Consider the following 22904-nt stretch of genomic DNA (forward strand, 5'->3'; position numbering starts at 1 on the left):
GAGCCGTGGTAAACTACACAGGAGCAGTGGTAAACTACGCAGGAGCAGTGGTAAACTACACAGGAGCAGTGGTAAACTACACAGGAGCAGGGGTAAACTACACAGGAGCAGTGGTAAACTACACAGGAGCAGGGGTAAACTACACAGGAGCAGTGGTAAACTACGCAGGAGCAGTGGACAACTACACAGGAGCAGTGGAAAACTACACAGGAGCAGTGGAAAACTACACAGGAGCAGTGGTAAACTACACAGGAGCAGAGGTAAACTACACAAGAGCAGTGGTAAGCTACACAGGAGCAGTGGTAAACTACACAGGAGCAGAGGTAAACTACACAGGAGCAGTGGTAAGCTACACGGAGCAGTGGTAAGCTACACAGGAGCAGTGGTAAACTACACAGGAGCAGAGGTAAACTACACAGGAGCAGTGGTAAACTACACAGGAGCAGAGGTAAACTACACAGGAGCAGTGGTAAACTACACAGGAGCAGTGGTAAACTACACAGGAGCAGAGGTAAACTACACAGGAGCAGTGGTAAACTACTCAGGAGCAGTGGTAAACTATACAGGAGCAGTGGTAAACTACACAGGAGCAGTGGTAAACTACACAGGAGCAGTGGAAAACTACACAGGAGCAGTGGTAAACTACACAGGAGCAGTGGAAAACTACACAGGAGCAGTGGTAAACTACACAGGAGCAGTGGTAAACTACACAGGAGCAGTGGTAAACTACACAGGAGCAGTGGTAAACTACACAAGGGCAGTGGTAAACTACACAGGAGCAGTGGTAAACTACACAGGAGCAGTGGTAAACTACACAAGGGCAGTGGTAAACTACACAGGAGCAGTGGTAAACTACACAGGAGAAGTGGTAAACTACACAGGAGCAGTGGTAAACTACACAAGAGCAGTGGTAAACTACACAGGAGCAGAGGTAAACTACACAGGAGCTGTGGTAAACTACACAGGAGCAGAGGTAAACTACACAAGAGCAGTGGTAAGCTACTCAGAGCAGTGGTAAGCTACACGGAGCAGTGGTAAACTACACAGGAGCAGTGGTAAACTACACAGGAGCAGAGGTAAACTACACAGGAGCAGAGGTAAACTACACAGGAGCAGTGGTAAGCTACACAGGAGCAGTGGTAAACTACACAGGAGCAGTGGTAAACAATGCAGGAGCAGTGGTAAACTACACAGGAGCGTTGGTAAACTACACAGGAGCAGCGGTAAACTACACAGGAGTAGCAGTAAACTACACAGGAGCAGCAGTAAACTACACAGGAGCAGTGGTAAACAATGCAGGAGCAGCGGTAAACTACACAGGAGCAGCGGTAAACTACACAGGAGCAGTGGTAAACTACACAGGAGCAGTGGTAAACTACACAGGAGCAGAGGTAAACTACACAGGAGCAGTGGTAAACTACACAGGAGCAGTGGTAAACAATGCAGGAGCAGTGTTAAACTACACAGGAGCAGGGGTAAGCTACACAGGAGCAGTGGTAAACTACACAGGAGCAGTGGTAAACTACACAGGAGCAGTGGTAAACTACACAGGAGCAGTTGTAAACTACACAGGAGCAGTGGTAAACTACACAGGAGCAGCGGTAAACTACACAGGAGCAGAGGTAAACTACACAGGAGCAGAGGTAAACAATGCAGGAGCAGTGGTAAACTACACAGGAGCAGGGGTAAACTACACAGGAGCAGTTGTAAACTACACAGGAGCAGTGGTAAACTACACAGGAGTAGTGGTAAACTACACAGGAGCAGTGGTAAACTACACAGGAGCAGTGGTAAACAATGCAGGAGCAGTGGTAAAATACACAGGAGCAGTGGTAAACTACACAGGAGCAGTGGTAAACTACACAGGAGCAGTGGTAAACTACACAGGAGCAGTGGTAAAATACACAGGAGCAGTGGTAAAATACACAGGAGCAGGGGTAAACAATGCAGGAGCAGTGGTAAACTACACAGGAGCAGCGGTAAACTACACAGGAGCAGTGGTAAACAATTATATATCTCAGCTCGCTTTAGGATTGTTGCAATTTGTATACATTCAATACATTTGTTACATCTGTTACTGAGATGTAGTTGTGCAAGGTGCGCTTTGTATCTATCTATATTTTTTAGCACAGATTCTAGTCCCTCTACAAGAATATTAAGGGGATATTTTGCTATCAAGATTGTGTCTTATGTTTCTAATATTTGGTTTATGATGCAGTCTTTATGATAGCTAATTGTTTTATGGTAGTAGTCCTTCATTTGGACAATTAAATTGGTGATGATATTGCATATTTAGTTGTGATGTTACTTAGTATTTGAAGCAATCATTAGATTAGTACAGTAATAATCTTTATTTATATAGCGCTACCATATTCCGTAGCGCTTTACAATGTAAAACACCTGCTTGTGCCCAATATCTTTATGTATTATTGCTATTTTTCTTATTCTGAAGTACTCAGCATTATAGTTCGGTCTTGTTATACTGCTGTTGTGATGCCCCCCTATAGGACTGATTATTACATACTTACATAGTATAGGGGCTGAATATTTAATTGCTGGGGTTTGATATCTGGGATTCCTGATGACCATGGGGCAGCATGGAGGCTCAGTGGTTAGCACTACAGCCTTGCAGCGTTTGGGTCCTGTGTTCAAGTCCCATTCAGGTCAACATCTGCAAATAGTTTCATTGTTCACTCCAAGTTTGCATGGGTTTTCTCCGGGTCCTCCAGTTTCCTCCCACACTCCAAAACATACTGGTAGGGTGATTAGATTGTGAGCCCCATTGGGGACATGGACTGATTTGGCAAATTCTGTGCAGCGCTGTGGTATCTGTGTGCGCTATATAAATAAAGGAATTATTATTATGACCAGAAGAACAAGTCCCCCATAAATAATTATCCTTCAGCAAAATGTCCTAAATGTCCTTGGTGATAAAACCTCTATTAACCAGAAAGCCCCAATGGAGATGTCATCAGTGTGACTGAGCTGGAAAATCCCTTTAATGATACGTGATTACTGGAATTAGGAGATTATTACATTATTATATAATTACTTTTTCCTTTATAATTTCTGTTCTGGATCTGCCATTTTTTTTCCCATTGGTGATTAGTCCATAGCAACCACAATACGTAATGTCATTGGTTCAAAGGAAGAGACAGTCAAGGACTTAGGAAACATAAAACCCCTCACTCGAGGATGATACAGGTCACGGTGGCACCTAAAAATAGAGAAATGTCGAAAATTCCACACAAAGCCATCAAGGCGAGCCCCTCCGAGGATTGTAGCGGGTACGAGATATTTTAATACACAGATTGAATAGGTAATAGAACATAGGAAGGACGCACGCGCCACACGCTTCCGAACCTGAGGATTAATTGAATTTAATTAAATGAAATTGCTCTGCCTTGAGGCCCTAAATAGATGGGGAACAAAGAATATTACTTTTAAGGAGTAAAAAACATTTACGGATCAAATTCACTCTGTGCCAGGTAAGATATATATATATATACCACGCATTGTACTTTATAGAGACGTTAGCTGCCATTTTGTGTGTGGTTGCCCGATATAGACCACAATTAACAAGTTCAGTGCCTCAGTAGTGGGACCCCTAGAGGCCAAAACGCCAAGTATTATATCACAATTGAAGATGGTGATCATGACCATATCTCAACTCCTACCACGAATGTACATGGTCATCACATCTTTTGGGGGATTGACTCCCTCAGGTCATCACTAATGATGAGTAGACCCGAGTTCAGCTGAACTTTTTTAACAAAAGTTTGGTTCAGGTACTGGTAACACCTTCAATCGCTGATACTGATCACAGGTGTTCACCCTTTAAATGCTGAAGGCACGAGTGCGGCATAATTTTTCCTACGATCATTGCTCCGTGCGACGTCACTGGCTTTGCCACGGAAAGGTTGACACCCCAGTCAGTGCCGGCATTGTTTGCGGTTGTTACCATGGGGGTGAGCCCAAAGCTGTACCCGCATTTACGTATGAAGTCTGGGTTCAGGCACTGACCTGTCATTACAAGGTTATTTAAAACTCGTTCCTCGGTACCATGGCCCTCATCCTTCCATGTCTTTCTCTCTTCTCCATAAAACCAAGAGACCAGAATGGGTTTCTGCAGCCACAGGAGCCACTGGGGCATCCCCATCTAAACCCACTTACCAGTGAGGACTTCAAAGTCCCAACATCTTCTCACATCTAAACCCCAAACCAACAAACGGTGGGTGGGTGGGTGGGTGAGGGCTTCCTCGCTGGCTCAGTCACAAAATGGCCTCCACTTAACTCTTATAATGGTCTCAATTCCCCCTCTTGGACCAGCCCGCCGTCGGCATACCCATGACTACCTATCTGTCTCTACTACTGGTTATCCCTGTCATGTCGGCCTTCCGTTAGGCTCCACCCCACAGTCTATCCACTCTGATTCCGATCCTTGTCCTGTTACGTGACAAGCAAAGTTTTTGAAACATATGGGTCTAGTGGTCAGCCCTTCAAATCTTTCCTACAGCGTTCATACAGAAATAACTCTTTTGGCAGATGTTTTATGGCTGAACCCCTCTGGCAACTTCCTTCCTATATGCAACCCCTGACAGACTATATAATATAGCCGGTAGGTTGTGGCAAATGTATTATGTGTATGTTCAGTCATCTAAAGCCCCCGGTATGCAGCTCATCTCCAAGGGTTTGTGCTCCCTTCTCCATGCTCCCCTATCTATGCAATATGGTGACTGACCACCAATCTAAAGACTCTTAGAGGGGCAGCATGCTCCTAATGTTTCTCAGCCAATTACAGCAAGACCCTGCTGATCTCAAGATTGTATAAGCCTAGAGGTTCTTAAAACCCTGTGAGAATATCCAGTCTCCTGCCTACTGATATTTTTTTTATGTTCCTGACCTAAGCTCCATCTCTAGATTGTGTTTGTCTTCTCCTCCTAGTCCTGAGTATGAACCCTTACTGCCCACCATTGAATTGTCTCGTTGAACATGAGCTTGCAATGTTTACCATGACCTCGTCTTTCCTTTGTCTAATTTTTGCTTGACATCAGGTGCTTGCCAACAGGGCCAGATTAAGACTGTCGTGGGCCCTGGACTGTATGAATATTACACACCCTACAAGTCTTGAATTCACTACATATGGTACTAGAATTGAACTTCTTGGAGAATGAATGATGTGTCCCTTCTGCCTGCTTTCAATCTTTGGTTTCAGGATTTTTGGAGGACTTTCAAAGGTCCTGAAATGGCTCCTGTGTATTTACAGTATGAAGAAAGATGTATGAAGATTTAATGGGTGAAGGTCCTTCGCAGTGTAAGAGAAGGTTGGTAGTTTGGGTGGCCATGGGCCCCTTAGAAGACTTGCCCCAAGCTACCGCCCACCCTGCCTATATTATAATCCAAATGTCCTGAAATGGCTCTTGTGTATTGGAATATGAACAAATGTACAAAGATTTAATGGGTGAAGGTTCTTCTCATTGTGAGAGAAGGTTTGTGGTTTGGGTGGCCATGGCCCCCTTAGAAGGCTTGGCCCAGGCTACCGCCCACCCTGCCTATACTATAATACACTACTGCTTGGTAATAACGTCTCTTGATCCTACTGGATCCAATGATTGCCTAAGCTAAAGGGAGCAACCTAGGGGATTGGTTAATAAAATAGCATCCATACCCTGCTCCATCTTCTGTTTCCATCCTTCTGGCAATTCTGGTTTTCTGGAACAAGACAAGACCAAAAACTCTTGGGAAGACGTCGCATGACCTGCTTCAGTAAGTGGCCTCCTTGGACCAGGGGACAACAAAGGAAATCATCAACCGTGGTGAATTCTAGTGACATTACGTTGTCCGAGGAGGCCACTGAAGCATGTCCCGCAACCACCAGAACTTCTGCCCAGTCACAGTATGGAAAATTGGAAGTCCCAGAGCAGTATGGGAACTGGTAGTCAGAACAGGGTTACTATGCATCCTACTTTGGTCATCTCGGACCTACCTTTTTATACCTCTGCCTTCTAGGGGTTTCCGATGGACTTGGAACACCCTTGAGAGTAGCTGAAAGCAAAATAACTATAAAGTGAGTCCATTACTGGTCACCTTTTGATGTGGACAGTCTGAGCCTGGCAGTCCATAACACAGAGAGTCAAATAAGGAGTCCACGTGTCATGGCCACCCCTCACCTCCTAGACTTGACTAATAATTACAGAAGTTATATAGATCGTGATAATTGCTTAAGAACTTTTTGGGTCCTTTGCCAACTAGGATTGTCTGTGGGAAAGGTTAGGTGGTGGGATTTCAAGGAGACAGCAGACATTTGCAGAGTAAGGAACGAAAGACGAGGTGGACAGTGAGAGTTTGGATGGAGGAGGAGGTGTGTGGGAGCAGGGAATAGGAAGAAGTGTCTGCCTGCAGCGATGAGTCACAAGCCGAGTGACAGCTTTCAGACCTACGAATAGGTGGCTCAGATAGAACGTTATAAATTCGTTCCCTAAAATGATACACTTGTCGACTGATATTTCAGATCTGTTCCAAATCTGTGAAAAATGAAAAACCTGCCAAACAGAGACGATTCCAGAAACCGAGCGCAGACAAGGTGTAACAGCGGAGAATATAAGGACAAAGGATGACAGACGCTCGAGTAATTACTCCAAGGGGTTATGTGCTGTTACTTCCAAGCAGTCTCCACCTTTTATCATCTGCTTCCTACTGATTCATTTCTTTATATATCTTCATATGTGTCAGAGGTTGTTTTTCTGATACAGAGCTCCAAATCCCCTGCTGTTAACAATTCTGTCTGTATGCAGGTGCCACTAGGGGGAGCCTTAATGTCTAAAGGTACAGTATTGGCTGTGTTCTCATACAAAGAGCGCCACACACGTCCACAGGTTGTTTCTGGAATTGCATGTTTTTTTTTTAAATGAACATGGCTGACTGCATTACTACAAAGTATAATGGAATCACTAACTCTCCCGTCTTATGGATACACCAAGAGGCTTAGGCAGCTCAGCCGTGCAGCGTATATTTGAACGCCAGGCGATCTTTCACTTGTGCCCCACTCCGGCCCACTCCAGCCACCGGCCGTGCCCCCTTCACGTGTAAGAGGAATTATAATCCCAATGCCTGGCAATGTGACTATTTCAGGACTCCGACGCCAGATTCATGGCGCATGGCGCCGTAATTCGGGGAAAGATAGGACATGTCCTATCTGTTCCCGGGTATGGAATGGTCCGGTCCCGCACGTGTGCAGCACCGTACCGCTCTGTACCGCACACCCATTGCCAGCCTATGGGGACCTATATACGGGGGTTGTGTTAATTCTCCCTTAGACTGTTTTTCTTCTCCCTTCATTCTAAAATATCTGCAAAAGCCTTTACGCTACAGCGGTCACATAGGCAAGTGCTGGGGGACCCATATATGGCTGTACATAAGAAATCCATAGGGGTCCCCTGTGTCTCCATTTTAGGGAAAAGGAGACTGTTTTAGTTTCAGAATTTTTAATGCCACGTGATTTCACGGCAAAGGGGCCCAATTGAGGCTCTGTCGCCCAGGGGCCTACTGAAACCTGCAGCCGACCCTGCACATAGACATCAGATTACAGAGAAGTCTACATAGAGGACTTGGGCTGGAGCAAACACTAGCTATGAAAGAAAGATTTGGGGAATTGCTGTTAAAGCTTATATAAAGTTTTCTAGTGTCACCTAGAATGGTGGTCTTGAATTCTGGTGGTCAGAACTGACCAAGTGCTCTCTATGCAAGTCAATGAGAGCGCCATAAATATTCGTGTTGATATTTAAAACTCTCCTGGCTCGTGTGCATCACGAAGCTACATCATGTTTTGGAGTGTGGGAGGAAACCGGAGGACCCAGAGGAAACCCATGCAAACATACAAACTCTTTGCATATGGATGGCATTTGAACCCAGGACCCCTGCACTGCAAGGCTGTAATGCTAACCACTGAGCCACCGTGCTGCCCAAATTCACGCCAAGTGGGCGGATTACAGTCTATATCGTAATTATATGTCAGATAGGACCTGGCATAGATATCACCGGGTACACAATATACCAAAATGCTGGAGCCGCTTAGTATATTGGTCGCATTGTGCATTGGAGGTAGTATCATGACTGTGACCAGTTATGATAAATTCCCTCCAATGAGTTATGGGACAGAAGATTAATGTCTCTGATCTATTATATTTTGCTCTAAGATAGATGCCAGTGCAATGTGATCTATGATACGCCAGAGGCATCATGGGAAACTTGTTTCTGCAAATCTTCATTACGAGGTCACATCAGAGAGGAAAAATGATCCATGTTGTAGGGGACGCGTGAACTAAAATAGCTAAAAAACGAGGATTTTCTTCAGATTCCTTTCATTATGATGGAATTATTAGTCTTGCTGCATAAAATTAATGGCACCATCAGGACTGCGTGTCCATCCTTTCTAGTAAATGGCTTGTCATTTATAAGCTTTTGACAGACAAGGTTTGCGGCCTCCGGCCAACATTGTTCGGGTTGGGCCGATGCCCACCTGGTGCCTGAATCAGCTAATTCATACTACCCTCTACTCGTGCCAAGTCGCGGAAGCTGTTTTCAAGGGCATAAACCATCGTTTATTTCTCCAAAGAGTGACAGATGCAGCCAGGCCCTCCCTGGGACTCTGTCCAAACATCGCATATGTCTGCGTGCCATCTATTAACTTGTGCCACACACAGGGAGTAAGCTCTTACACAAATTGGATATAAAATGAAAATGGGTTGGAGTAGGTGTGCCAAAAAGCGAGTTGGTGCTGCGATCCCTGAGGTGAGCCAGTGCAGAATGCAATTGGCAGGTCAGATGAGGGATGTTATCTATAGGCATCTCCGACACATTGCATGAATGTCTGCAGCTGCCGTTCACATGGAATCTGTGCGGGAAATTTATAAGTCTATTTCTTCCTGCTCATTTCTATTCACCCAGAAACAAAGGGCATATCATTCTCAATATAGAAAAGCTCCCTTAATCCAAAATCTGATCATCCAGATATTCAGAATCCTTTAGTCATTTCTATCTATTCAGAATTTTTAGATTAAATACAAACAAAACTTAACTAGAAGTACAGTGACATAGTTCTGCATAATTAATTATCTAATTTTTGAAGTAGATCTCTCCTCAGGGGCGGGGACAACTAGGAGACAATTCCTAGGGAAATCCATTGTCTGCCATTCGTTAGTGTAGATTACTCGAATTATTTCTGTATTTTGAATTTGTACGGCAGACTCCATGCATCCAACACCTGTCTAGACGTACAGTGACATCGTTCTGCATAAGGAATTATTTGTCTTTTGAGGCAGATGTCTCCTCAGGGGCAGGGAAAACTGGGAGACAACTCCTACGGAAATCTTGTTAGTTACTTGTTAGTGTGGATTGCTTGAGTAATCCCTCTATTTTGAATTTCTTCAGCAGGCTACTTGCATATGAAACCTGTCTGGAGATACAGTGAAATAGTTCAGCATATTAAGTCACTAGCTATTGAGGCAGATCTGGGGGTGGGGAAAACTAAGTGACAACCCCTGAGGAAATCCAAAGTCTGGTATTTTTTAACCCAGGGTCCTTGAGTTGTCTCCATCTATTCAGACTCTATTCTGCAATTCAGATTACGTACATGCAAAGCTGACTAGATACAGAGTGACATGGTTCTGCTTAATAAATCAATACGTATTGAGGTAACTCTCTCCTCGAAGGCAGGGAAAATTGGGTGACAACCCCTGAGGAAATCTAAAGACTCGTATATTTTAATGCAGAGTCCATGAGTTATCTCCATCTATTCAGAATTTCTGTCACAGATTACATATGTGCAAAACTGACTTGATTCAGAGGGACATAGTTCTGCTTAATAAATCACTACTTATTGAGGTAACTCTCTCCTCAGGGGCAGGGAAAATTGGGTGACAACCCCTGAGGAAATCCAGTTTGGTATTTGTGAGTTCAGTCTTCTCTGTCTACTAGTTTTTATTTACCAGATTCATTCGTACAAACCTGACTAGATATAAAGCAACGTTAAGTATGTACTCTCATTTGGTATCCATCTAGAAGCAAAGGATATATTATTTTTAATATTAAAAAGTTCCTTAATCCAAAACATTATAATCCAGGAATGCTTTGTCTTGCATTTGGAAGTGTGGAGTCCTTAAGTCATCTCAGTTTATGCAGAATTTCTTTCCCAATTTCATAATACAGTCCTGATTAGATACAGTGATGAAGTTCTGCATAATAAATCACTGCCTATTGAGGCAGTTCCCTCCTCAGGGGTGGGGAAAACTGAATGACAACCCCTGAGGAAATGCACAATCTGGTATTTGTTAGTTCAGTTGTTTGTATAATCAGGTTTTAATTCCAATATTCGTAAATACTAACTGGACTTGATTTACACTATTTAATTTTAGAAGATTAAAGAGATTTCAGAAGGTAGAGGAAACGGTGTGACAATCCCTGAGAAAATCTACAATCTGGCATTTATTAGAAAAAAGTTCTAGAGTCATCTATGTCAATGTAGAATTTCTTACACAGATTATATACATACAATCCTGTCTAGACATACAGTGACATAGCACTGCATATTAAGTCACTAGGAAAATCTCTTCTCAGGGGTGGGGAAAACACCTGTGACAACCCCTGAGGATTAGTTACTGCAAAGTTTTTGAATTGTCTTTGTCTATTCTGAATTTTTTTCACAAATTACATTCACACAAACTTGTCTAGACATACAACTAAGTCATTAGCTATTGAGGCAAATCTCTCTTTGGGGGTGGAGCAAACCATGTGACAACCCCTGAGGAAATCCTGAGTGTGATATTTGCTAGTGCAGAGTGCTTGAATTGCCTCTGTCTATTGAGATTTTTTTTTAAAGATTACATACATACATATCGAGCAATTGAGGTAGATCTCTCCTTGGGGGCGGGGATCTGTGGTACCCCCTTCTATTGGTCACGGTGATGCTCAACAGTCAACAGGAAAACCCCTTTTAGGGGTTGCAGGCATAGTTGTAATTAGCCTAGGAGACTTAGAGGGTCTTTAAGTCATCATAAATAACATTATAGTTGGGGGCCCCATACCGGTTCAACATGGGGGCCCAGCAGCTTCACAAATTCAGCCCAGTAATCATTGATTTAGCTGTTTTATTCCTCTATTTAATTGATTTTAATACAATAATTGGCTATAATAACATGTGTATGAGATCTTACACATCCTGTGCCGCTGAATCAGCCTCTCAGTGAATGGAGTAGTTTCTTCTCTGTGATTGTGGTGTAATTTTACTCCCACATATGTGATAATGAGCTTCAGTGACCTTCACAGGCCGAGTATCCAGGTACAGTGCGGTCTACGGGCTGTGACGCAGAATGTGTTTCTACCGGGAAGGGAAATGCGGAAGTATTGTCCAGGGAACTCTTTTACCTTCCAGAATTATTTCCAGACACAGCGCCACTCTTGCCCATAGGCTGTGACAGGTATTACAGGTTACTTGAATGTTGTAATTAAAACTTATTCTGGCAAGAGATGCCTAAGAAGCGTCTTTTGAAGGACTCCATGGCAATCAGATATAAGACTAAAAATGATATTTTTTGTAATGTCATAACCATAAAAATTCTCAAAAATGTAAATTATCCAAAATAAATTTAATAAAAATTGAATGGGAATGTACAAACCTACATAAAGTACAATTTTCTGAAGAAAAGCTAAATTATATTACTCTAGACAAAAATGATTAGTAGTTAAAGTTGTCCTTTGTTTAATTGTTACATTTTAATATATGGGGGGAGGGGCATTGTCGGACTGGCCCACCAGAGGATCAGAGGATTCCCCGGTCGGCCCAGGCTGTAACTTAACACTGGACCCCAGAGGACAACCTACATTGGAGAATTGTAAGGTTTTTTTCCTAGCATATAAGCAAGGGTGGACCTCCAGAATAATTTCACCTGGTAGGCCCAACCACAGTCCGAAACTTGGTGGGAGTCTGACAACAGGGTCTCCCACCGTTCGAGAGAGCATGGGACTCCATGCAATATTTATTTCTGATATCTAATGGAGCGTTATGATCCTGCTGCTTCATCAATTAGTCGGAACGGGTATGGATCCAATCAGATTGATTTCGCCTGTGATCTAAACATGATTTGTATCTTAAAGGGTTTGAGATCCCTTTAACATGGATGTCATGGATGTTTTTGATAAGATGACAATCCTAGGACACCTTTTCCTAGGATTCTGTGCAATGCTGATCCTCTACTTGATATACTGAACCAATTCAGTGGACCCTTCATTCTCAAGAGGTCCCAGGGGTCAAATGAGATGATGATAGACCCTAATGGGATGCCTTCACTTTACAAGTTGGGATCAGATATGTGCAGGTAGAATGTAGAATCTTATATAATATATTTGGAATGTATGTGTAAATTTTACATTGTAATCACATTAGGCGAGATTTATCAGAAGTGTCTGAGGTAAAACTGTTCTAGTTGCCCAACCAATCAGAGCTCAGCTTTCATTATCCCACAGCTGTTTATAAATTTAAACCTGAGCTCTGATTGGTTTCCATGGGCAACTAGAACAGTTTTACCTCAGACCCTACTGATAAATCTCCCCTATTGGCTTTATGTTCTCCACGATGCTGATATAGCTTGCCCTTTCCTGCCTGTTGGGTGAACATCATGATTTATGGAGTGGCCTTAGTAAATCTAATAAGAATGAGATAATATCATCGGCACAATTAGATCTCCGGGTTTTTTGTAACTTTCATAATTACTGCTCGCTTTGTTAATTATCCAAAAACTATCTTCAAGAATAAAATTTAATCAACATGATTTACGGGTGTCATCGGTGAAATTTAACCTCTTACTGCCCCATTTCTGATTTTGTGGTTTTGATTTTTACTTGTATTGAGTGATTGTTATCTGCAGGACGCATTGTTCTTCTTTATGGCAGGATTTAATAATCTTTATGAGGAGCAGAGAATTGGAGCCGAATTTTTGAATGAAAAAAAGGAGTTGTGTAAGTTTCTTTCAAATTGTGGTAAAGATGAGGTGATACTGTTATTATGATTTATAAGCCAAACTTTATAGTTTATGTTGTATACGTTATTATTTTAAAGGACATCTACCACCAGGATGAAGGATTGTAAACCAAGTACACTTACATACTGGTGTGTGCCCCCTCTAGTAGGATCTGCTCTTCTTTAAGCTTCCTTCCAATGTTTTTAGGAAAAAAAGGCTTTAAAAATTATGCAAATGAGACTGAGGGGCTCCAGACTCCATTAACATCAATGGAACCTGGAGCCTCTCAGGCTCATTTGCATCATTTTAAAGTTTTTTTTTTTTGTAAAAACAAGAATATTAGAAGCTAAAAGAAGATCAGATCCTGCCAGAGGACACATACAAACATGCTAGTGTACTTGGTTTACAATCCTTTATTCTGGTGGTAGATGTCCTTTAAGGGTTCTTTTTTAATCTGCTCAGCTCCTCCTGCTCCATAACATGATGACTTCAAATAGGACAATATGTAAAATCGCTTAGCTCCTTGTGCTCTATAACATGCTGCCTGCAGATAGGACACTATGTACAATCTGCTGGGCTCCTTCTGCTCTATAACATACTGCCTGCAGAAAGGACACTATGTACAATCTGCTCAGCTCCTCCTGCTCTATAACATGCTGCCTGCAGATAGGACACTATGTACAATCTGCTCAGCTCCTCCTGCTCTATAACATGCTGCCTGCAGATAGGACACTATGTACAATCTGCTCAGCTCCTCCTGCTCTATAACATGCTGCCTGCAGATAGGACACTATGTACATTCTGCTCAGCTCTTTCTGCTCTATAACACACTTCCATATACAGTATTATAATTTTGTAGGTATTTTACAATTTAGTACTTTTTTATGGTCTATATAAATATACACATTTTTTTACATCACTTGGTGCAGTGATCCACCTCTACTTTTTCATTTTTACTATGAAAATATTAAAGGAATCCTGAGTACTAGAAGGAGTTGTCAGGTCATGATACTTCTGATTCCTTATATTTGACCGTAGTTTCTTTCAAGATTTACATACTCCTTGGGGTTTTGGTGTCACAGCCATTAGGATGAAGGTCACTGTAGTGTAAAAGTGAAAGCCGATCTCCACATCCTGTTATTTTTAGAATATATCCAATTACCATAACTCATTTTCTGATTCAGAGCTCCAAATCCTCTTCATAGACATAAATATGACATTTCGGCTGCATGCAACCTTCACTAGAGGGAGCTAAAGAGCTCACTGTATACTATTCCATTCAGAGCTCCCTCTACTGGTGGTAAAAGGAAGACAAAAGTTTGTCATTTAAAAGTAAACTCTGCAAAATACTTTGATCATATAGATACAGAAGAAAATTCTACTTCTACTAATTAATCTAGATTGTCATTTTTTTCAGCCACAAAATCCGCAAAGCTGTATCCGACTGGGGGATCTCTGGATTTTTCCCACATTATGATGCAAGGGGATGGACGGCGAAGAAGAAATGACAATTACTTTGATGATTTACCAAGATCAAAGCTGGAAAGACAGATGGCTCAGGTAATAACACCTCCATATCTATGTGTACGGGTCATTTTAGATGTTGTTCAACACACAAAATGCTTCTTTCAGTTTCTCAGTTCTTTCAAAAAATAACGTGTATACTATAAAAGCCAAAAAATATAATATATGTCACAACTATATCATTTCAAATAAAAAAAACCCATTAAAATACATTAAAAAATTAAAACTAACCTGTAACAATATTATGTCTATGATATTACATTACTGAGATAATACACACAGTGATGTCACAGTACAGGGATAATACACACAGTGATGTCACAGTACAGGGATAATACACACAGCGATGTCACAGTACAGGATAATACACACAGTGATGACACAGTACAGGGATAATACACACAGTGATGTCACAGTACAGGGATAATACACACAGTGATGTCACAGTACAGGGATAATACACACAGTGATTTCACAGTGCAGGGATAATACACACAGTGATGTCACAGTACAGGGATAATACACACCGTGATGTCACAGTACAGGATAATGTACACAGTGATGTCACAGTACAGGGATAATACACACAGTGATGTCACAGTACAGGGATAATACACACAGTGATGTCACAGTACAGGGATAATACACACCGTGATGTCACAGTACAGGATAATGTACACAGTGATGTCACAGTACAGGGATAATACACACAGTGATGTCACAGTACAGAGATAATACACACAGTGATGTCACATTACAGGGATAATACACACAGTGATGTCACAGTACAGGGATAATACACACAGTGATGTCACAGTACAGGATAATACACACAATGATGTCACATTACAGGGATAATACACACAGTGATGTCACAGTACAGGGATAATACACACAGTGATGTCACAGTACAGGCATAATACACACAGTGATGTCACAGTACAGGGATAATACACACAGTGATGTCACAGTACAGGGATAATACACAGTACAGGGATAATACACAGTACAGGGATAATACACACAGTGATGTCACAGTACAGGGATAATACACACAGTGATGTCACAGTACAGGGATAATACACAGTACAGGGATAATACACAGTACAGGGATAATACACACAGTGATGTCACAGTACAGGGATAATACACACAGTGATGTCACAGTACAGGGATACTACACACAGTGATGTCACAGTACAGGGATAATACACACAATGATGTCACAGTACAGAGATAATACACACAGTGATGTCACAGTACAGGGATAATACACACAGCGATGTCACAGTACAGGGATAATACACAGTGATGTCACAGTACAGGATAATACACACAGTGATGTCACAGTACAGGATAATACACACAGCGATGTCACAGTACAGGGATAATATACACAGTGATGTCACAGTACAGGATAATACACACAGTGATGTTACAGTACAGAGATAATACACACAGTGATGTCACAGTACAGGGACAATACACACAGTGATGTCCCAGGACAGGGAAAATACACACAGTGATGTCACAGTACAGGGATAATACACACAGTGATGTCCCAGGACAGGGATAATACACACAGTGATGTCACAGTACAGGGATAATACACACAGTGATGTCACAGTACAGAGATACTACACACAGTGATGTCACAGTACAGGGATAATACACACAGTGATGTCCCAGGACAGGGATAATACACATAGTGATGTCCCAGGACAGGGATAATACACACAGTGATGTCACAGTACAGGGATACTACACACAGTGATGTCACAGTACAGGGATAATACACACAGTGATGTCACAGTACAGGGTAATACACACAGTGATGTCACAGTACAGGGATAATACACACAGTGATGTCACAGTACAGGGATAATACACATAGTGATGTCCCAGGACAGGGATAATACACACAGTGATGTCACAGGACAGGGATCATACACTCCATGGCTGTTGTTTTCTGCTTCTTCTCTCTAAGTGATAGTTGTCCCCTTTAGTTGTAGGGCCACATTTACATTTCCTATAGTGTGTATGGGCACCATGAAACGTTGGCAGCACAGGGTGACACGTCGGTGGCCTCGGGCAGTGTTTGATGCTCTGATAGATATTAATAGATGATGTCTAATTGTCAGTAAACGGCTTCCTGCAGATTGGACTTAGGAAATCTCCCATCATACTCCGCTATTAGCCGCAGCGATTACATATCATAAAATGGGTCACAGATATTTTTTCCTGCGGGTATTTTTTGATGATCTCTGGGAAATGACAATTAAATGAGAAATTAATGTAAATCACCAACTTAGCCTGCAGCTCATCTAAAATAGTGTAATAGATGCTCATCCGGTACAGACCGCGACGCGTTATGGGGGCTTCGCCTATGGGTGTCAGACTGCCGGGATGAGAAAAATGACCTCTGTAGGTCATTACAGACTACGGCCAGTCTTAGGCATTTTTCCTGGAGAGACGTGTAATATACCTTTGTTACCGCATTTATATTCCAGGATTGTAGCTTGATTGTAGCCATGATCTCGGGGGGCGTGTCCTTACACTGCTGTGCTCTTAGCTCTCTGCATTGCGCATTTCCAAAGACATATCCCTCTGCTCTAGTAAAAGTGGCAGCGGGTGTTTCGTTGAAGACTACAACAAGAAGTTTGCAGCAGATCTGTGTCAAGACTTAAAGGGGTTTGCCCATTAAATAAAGTTCTCAAATTTGAATCCCCTAGTGATTTCATCCTCTTACTTTAGTGATGGTCAGTGTAATATTCCAGAGTGTGGGCAGAGACTCTCTATGCGGACACTTTATGATCCCTCTAGAGCTATGAGATGCTGTGAGCTGACAATGTGCTTAGATTATCAGGGTACAGCTTTATCTACACTTGTATTTAGCTTCTGAACATTCACTAGTATCTGCCACATAGAAAAAGAGAGATGAGACAGATCAGAGATGATGAGATGGATATAAAACACAATGGCACGCTCAGCCCTGCTAACAAACACATAGGGGGTCATCTACTAAGGGCCCGATTCGCGTTTTGCCGACGTGTTACCCGAATATTTCCGATTTGCGACGATTTTCCCTGTGTTGCCCTGGGATTTTGGCGCACGCGATCGGATTTTGGCGCATCGGTGCCGGCATGCACGCAATGGAAATCGGGGGGCGTGGCCGAGCGAAAACCCAACGGATTCGGAAAAAACGCCACATTTTAAAAAAAAAAGTGTTGCGGGACTTACGCTTACCTTCACCAGGAATAGGCCGGTGAATTTCAGGGCATTCCGGCGGGCCTCGGGGAACTTCAGCGCAGCAGCGCCACCTGGTGGACGTCGGAGGAACTACCATAGTGAATCGCCGGAAGACCCGAATCCACCGCAGAGAACGCGCCGCTGGATCGCGAATGGGCTCGGTACGTAAATCTGCCCCATAGTCTTTCCTCCTGGATAAGGACCTTATATGTCTGTAGCTAGTAAAGCAAGTCACTGCACATTGCTTGCTGGCAGGAAGTGCCTGTGTATGTGCTGGTCTTGTAATGCAGGGGGGCAGGGCAGGAGGCATAGAGCACTGCAATGTGCAGACAAGAGAAGCTATTCATGAGAAGAATCAGAACCAGGACTGATAGAGACAGGTTGGAATTATATCTGGGAAATGCTGTATTTTTGTTAATAATAATCAATCCTGAGTATATTTACGAATCTTGTCTTTGTGGGAATATCCCTTTAATAGCACAACAGTGTGAGGACATTCCCTTAGTGCTCAGCAATCCTCAAATATAAGCCATGCTGCTACTAACAAGATAGACAAAGGTATGATTAAGGGCCGATAGCTGCAGAGAACTAAGAGAAAAAAAAGTGTGAGGATATCTTCCCTCCAGGGGCCCTTGGAAAAGCTACTAAGCTGGAATATGAATCATTTTTTCACATTTATAGGGCTAGTAAGAACACACACAAAAGTATGGTTAAACAGTTCTACAGATCTAGTACCAAATACTGGGGCAAATTTACTTACCCGGTCCTGCCGCGATCCCCGATGCGGACGGTCCAACGAGGATGAAGTCCGGCGCGATTCATGAAGATTGTGCGGCCGAGTTCCTGCATCCGTCGCTTCCCTGCCGAGGTCAACTTCTTCTTCCCAGTGTTTGTAAGTGCGTGCTTGCGACACAATTCTAAATGTTAAATCTTGCACGTTGTCCGAATCCTTTGGGTTGTCCGACGGACCGCGCCCCCCCCCCCATTTCTGGAGCCGATGCGGCAAAATCCAATCGCGTGCCTCAAAAACCCGAGACAATTTGGCGCCAAACGGAAATCGTCGAAAATGCGCTCTGCGGACCCTTAGTAAATGAGCCCCACTGTCTGCAGTGAGATAAGAGCACAGAATCTTGGAGAAACAGTTCTGCTGCTACTAACAACAACATACACAGAGGTATATGATTGCACAGCTCTTCGGGGACAATACCTTAGGGCTCATTCACACGGCCGTCTGCGGGGACGTACATGCGGCCGCAAATTTGTGTGGCACCGATCCGGGCCGCACACCGCAAAAAGATAGAGCATGCTCTATCTTTTGGCGTGTGTGTGGCCGTGCGCCGCTATTCTCTATGGAGGGAGGAGGGGTCACCTCCTCCTCCTCTCCAGCACACCGCGGTATGTCCGCACGGCGGGCATACCACTGTGTGAATGTACCCTTACACTGTCTACAGTTTTGCAGGAAGATCAGATGGGTTTACAAGAATTTCCCCTGGTCAGTCAATGAGATAAAAAGATAGACTATTAGAGTCGCACCCGGGCCCCTAGGGACCCATAAGGCACCTCTTTCCCATATGAACAGGACCCTATTATCCAGGGATAGCTGTCTGGCTGTTATACATTTGCAATCACATACCTGGATCCCCGCTATATATTTTGCTTTCTAAGATATTTTTCCTATAATTACCCGGTGCTCCCTCCGCGGATGTACAGTATAATTAATGGCTTGGGTTGTCATTTTGTTTTGCTTCTATGTGTAAATGAGATAAACTCCTCCTGCCCCGATCGCGCTGGCGTGTAATTATTCTCCGCTCCGTACTCCTCACTGTCTCATCGGCTCCTGTTGAATACTAATGCCCCGGGATGGCAGAAGCGCCTGCCTGTAGAGATTGCTTACCGGGCAGAGCCCTATTTGCTGCTTGGCTGCAGACGTTTCTGAAAGCCCAGCAATAACCATGTGCTTACACGCCTATAGGCGCATGTAATATTCATGCCGTGCACGACGGGAGATATGATACACAACCAGTAATACGCCTAGTATCGCAGCTCAATCTCATCCCCTTTAAAGGGAGTCTACCACCTCCCAAACCACCACACAGCTAAAACCCTCATAGTATAGCCCACTTTATCCGCTTTCCAGACATAAACTTTCTTGTTTCTCAGTGATCTGTCATCTTAGAGAAAATTCAGTCTCAATATTTATTCAAATTAGCATCTGGGTGCACCAGGGGTGGGGCAATATCTACTGGTGCACTTAATACCATACAACTTCAGAGGACTGTCCTAGTGTACCACCGCTAAAAAACCATCAACTACCACAGTTCAGCACAAAGTACTAGCCCGAAAATAATAAAGTACCAGAATAAAGCACCAAATGTCATCTCAAAACAAAGAAAAATAAAATCAGTTGGAAAGTAACCAATGTAAACCCCAGACCAGACAATATATAATAATGCAGTCCTGAGACCAAAAAACAAATAATGCAGACGACAGACTAAACACTATATATGGTAATACAGACCCCAGACTAGACAATAAGTAATACAGACCCCAGGCCAAACAATAAATAATACAGTCCCCAGATCATACACTAAGTAATACAGAACCCAGATCATACAATAAGTAATACGGAACCCAGATCATACAATAAATAATACAGACCCTAAACCAAAGAATAAATAATACAGACCCCAGAACAAATAATACGTAATACAGACCCTAGACTAGACAATAAGTAATACAGACCCCAGGCCAAACAATAAATAATACAGTCCGCAGATCATGCAATAAGTAATACAGAACCCATATCATACAATAAGTAATACAGAACCCAGATCAAACATTAAATAATACAGGCCCCAGATGATACAATAAGTAATACAGACCCAGACCAACAATAAATAATACAAACCCCAGACTAAACAATAAATGATAATACAGACCCCAGACCAAACAATAAATAATACAGGCTCCAGATCATACAATAAGCAATACAGACCCCAGACCAAATAATAATTATTACAGACCACAGTGCAAACAATAAGTAATACAGGCTCCAGATCAAACAATAAACAATACAGACCCAGACAAACAATAAACAATACAGACCAAACAATAAGTAATACAGACCCCAGACCAAACAATAAGTAATACAGACCCCAGACCAGCAATAGGTAATACAGACCCCAGGCCAACAATAAGTAATACAGACCCCAGACCAAACAATAAGTAATACAGACCCCAGACCAACAATAGGTAATACACACCCAGACAAACAATAAACAATACAGACCAAACAATAAGTAATACAGACCCCAGACCAACAATAGGTAATACAGACCCCAGGCCAACAATAAGTAATACAGACCCCAGACCAAACAATAAGTAATACAGACCCCAGACCAACAATAAGTAATACAGACCCCAGGCCAACAATAAGTAATACAGACCCCAGACCAAACAATAAGTAATACAGACCACATAGAAAACTATAAGTAATAAATCCCTTTGTTTTTCCACTACTCTCAAATGTAACAAGTATCTAAAGATTAATTAAATCGACTGATTCTGATGAATTTACACATGTTACTACTTTTACAGTAAATAGTCCAATATTTTTTCATTACTTTTGCTTTTTAGATATTTTTTCCATTGACTGACACTGATAAATTTACAGATGTTACTGCTTTTACCTTAAAGAATCCTTTATTTTTTCATTATGTCACAAAGATCTAAAATGTAACAAGATCCTTTAAATTATTAGTTATTTTCCATTGATTAATACTGATCAGTTAACAGATTTTACGGCTTTTACCGTAAAGAATCCTTTCCTGTATTTCTGATAATCTTTCCAATATTCCATACACAACTTCTACGTCCTTCGTCCAGTTTTTGGATGCAGTTTTGACTACTCTTTTACCGTACTGCATGTAGTGTTCTGTGAGTGTCTTCGACAACCTGTGGTCCTCGACTTGTTGTGGAAGCTGTGGTCAATCCTGTCGGCACGACGTCCTCTGTGGTGTTCCGTGTGTGAATTTTTTAGGATTGTACAATGAACTAAACTGACACTTGTTACTTTTAGAGTAAATATGATTTTCAGACAGGAGATTGGGGAGACCAACCGTCTATCAGCCTGCGGGGCCCCAGTGAAGCCACGGGCTCTATACCCTATCAGTACTGGCAGCACCATCCAGAGAAACTCATCTTCCAAGCGTGTGACTACAAAGCATATGTAAGTATCTCCACTTCTTCTGCTCTTCTCTCTCCTCCTTAGAAGGAACCTTAAAGGGGTTGTCTGGAGGTTGAAAAACATGGCTGCTTTTTTCCAAAAATAGCGCCACACCTGACCCTGGTGTGTGCCGGTATTACAATTCATCTCCATTCATCTCTGTGTAGCGGAGTTGCAATACCGGCAAAAACCATAGTCAGATGTGGCGCTGTTTGTTTGGAAGAAAGCAGCCATGTTGGGCTGGGTGGCTGGGCATATTGGGGTGGGTTTTCCTCAACTTTTTGAATTGATAATAACACGACTTGATTGACTATTGCAGCTCTGTGTACACAAGGTAAGTTTTGGTTCCCAAAGATTCTTTTCGGTTCATGCAATAAATCCTGAAAGAAATTTACACTGGATTTTGACTTAAAAAAATTAGCATTTCCCATGGTGATTCTTTTGTTTTCTAGTCTATGTGATCGGGAAGGGAAATGTAAATTTTGGACCTCGAAGTAGAACGGTCATTGTTTTGATTGAATGCCTCAAGTTTTCCTTCTCTTCTGATAATATTTCTTTCTAAAAAATTGCAGAATTTTCCATTTTGTCTAGAAATGGTATAGAGGACCCCTTTAAATTTTCAGCATATGTAGTAGGGTAGTCTGTTTCTTATTGGTTTACTTGTAGCTTGAACAGGAGAGAACCTTGTCAGATCTTTTATACCGGAAGTGGAATTGTGGGTAATTTATGTAAAATTTTGAAAGTTATTTTGCACATGCCAACGGTGCACTTACTTCTACATCCGCGAAAAAAACTAACCTGAACTCTAAACTACATATGTTAGGTTGGTTCTAATGACAGATCTTTCTTTAAAGTGAACCTGTCACCAGGAATGTGATATTTAGCTGGTGGCA

The 22904-nt window shown here is 42.4% G+C and overlaps 1 protein-coding gene across 6 annotated transcripts in view; it reads left to right on the plus strand.

Moving 5' to 3' along the window:
* ANKS1B (ankyrin repeat and sterile alpha motif domain containing 1B) overlaps positions 1-22904 on the plus strand; it is an 84586-nt gene that overhangs the window by 24428 nt on the left and 37254 nt on the right. For 2 of the 6 annotated variants that reach the window (XM_072145461.1, XM_072145464.1), the window contains exons 3-5: positions 12946-13011; positions 14431-14573; positions 21883-22014. In XM_072145461.1, the coding sequence (XP_072001562.1) occupies positions 12946-13011; positions 14431-14573; positions 21883-22014 (341 nt within the window). Of the gene's footprint in view, positions 1-12945; positions 13012-14430; positions 14574-21864; positions 22015-22904 lie in introns of all 6 variants that reach the window. The other 4 variants (XM_072145460.1, XM_072145463.1, XM_072145465.1 and 1 more) reach the window with 2 other exon arrangements.

This window comes from Engystomops pustulosus, chromosome 4 (genome assembly GCF_040894005.1).
Source record: "Engystomops pustulosus chromosome 4, aEngPut4.maternal, whole genome shotgun sequence".
Classification (NCBI taxonomy): domain Eukaryota; kingdom Metazoa; phylum Chordata; class Amphibia; order Anura; family Leptodactylidae; genus Engystomops; species Engystomops pustulosus.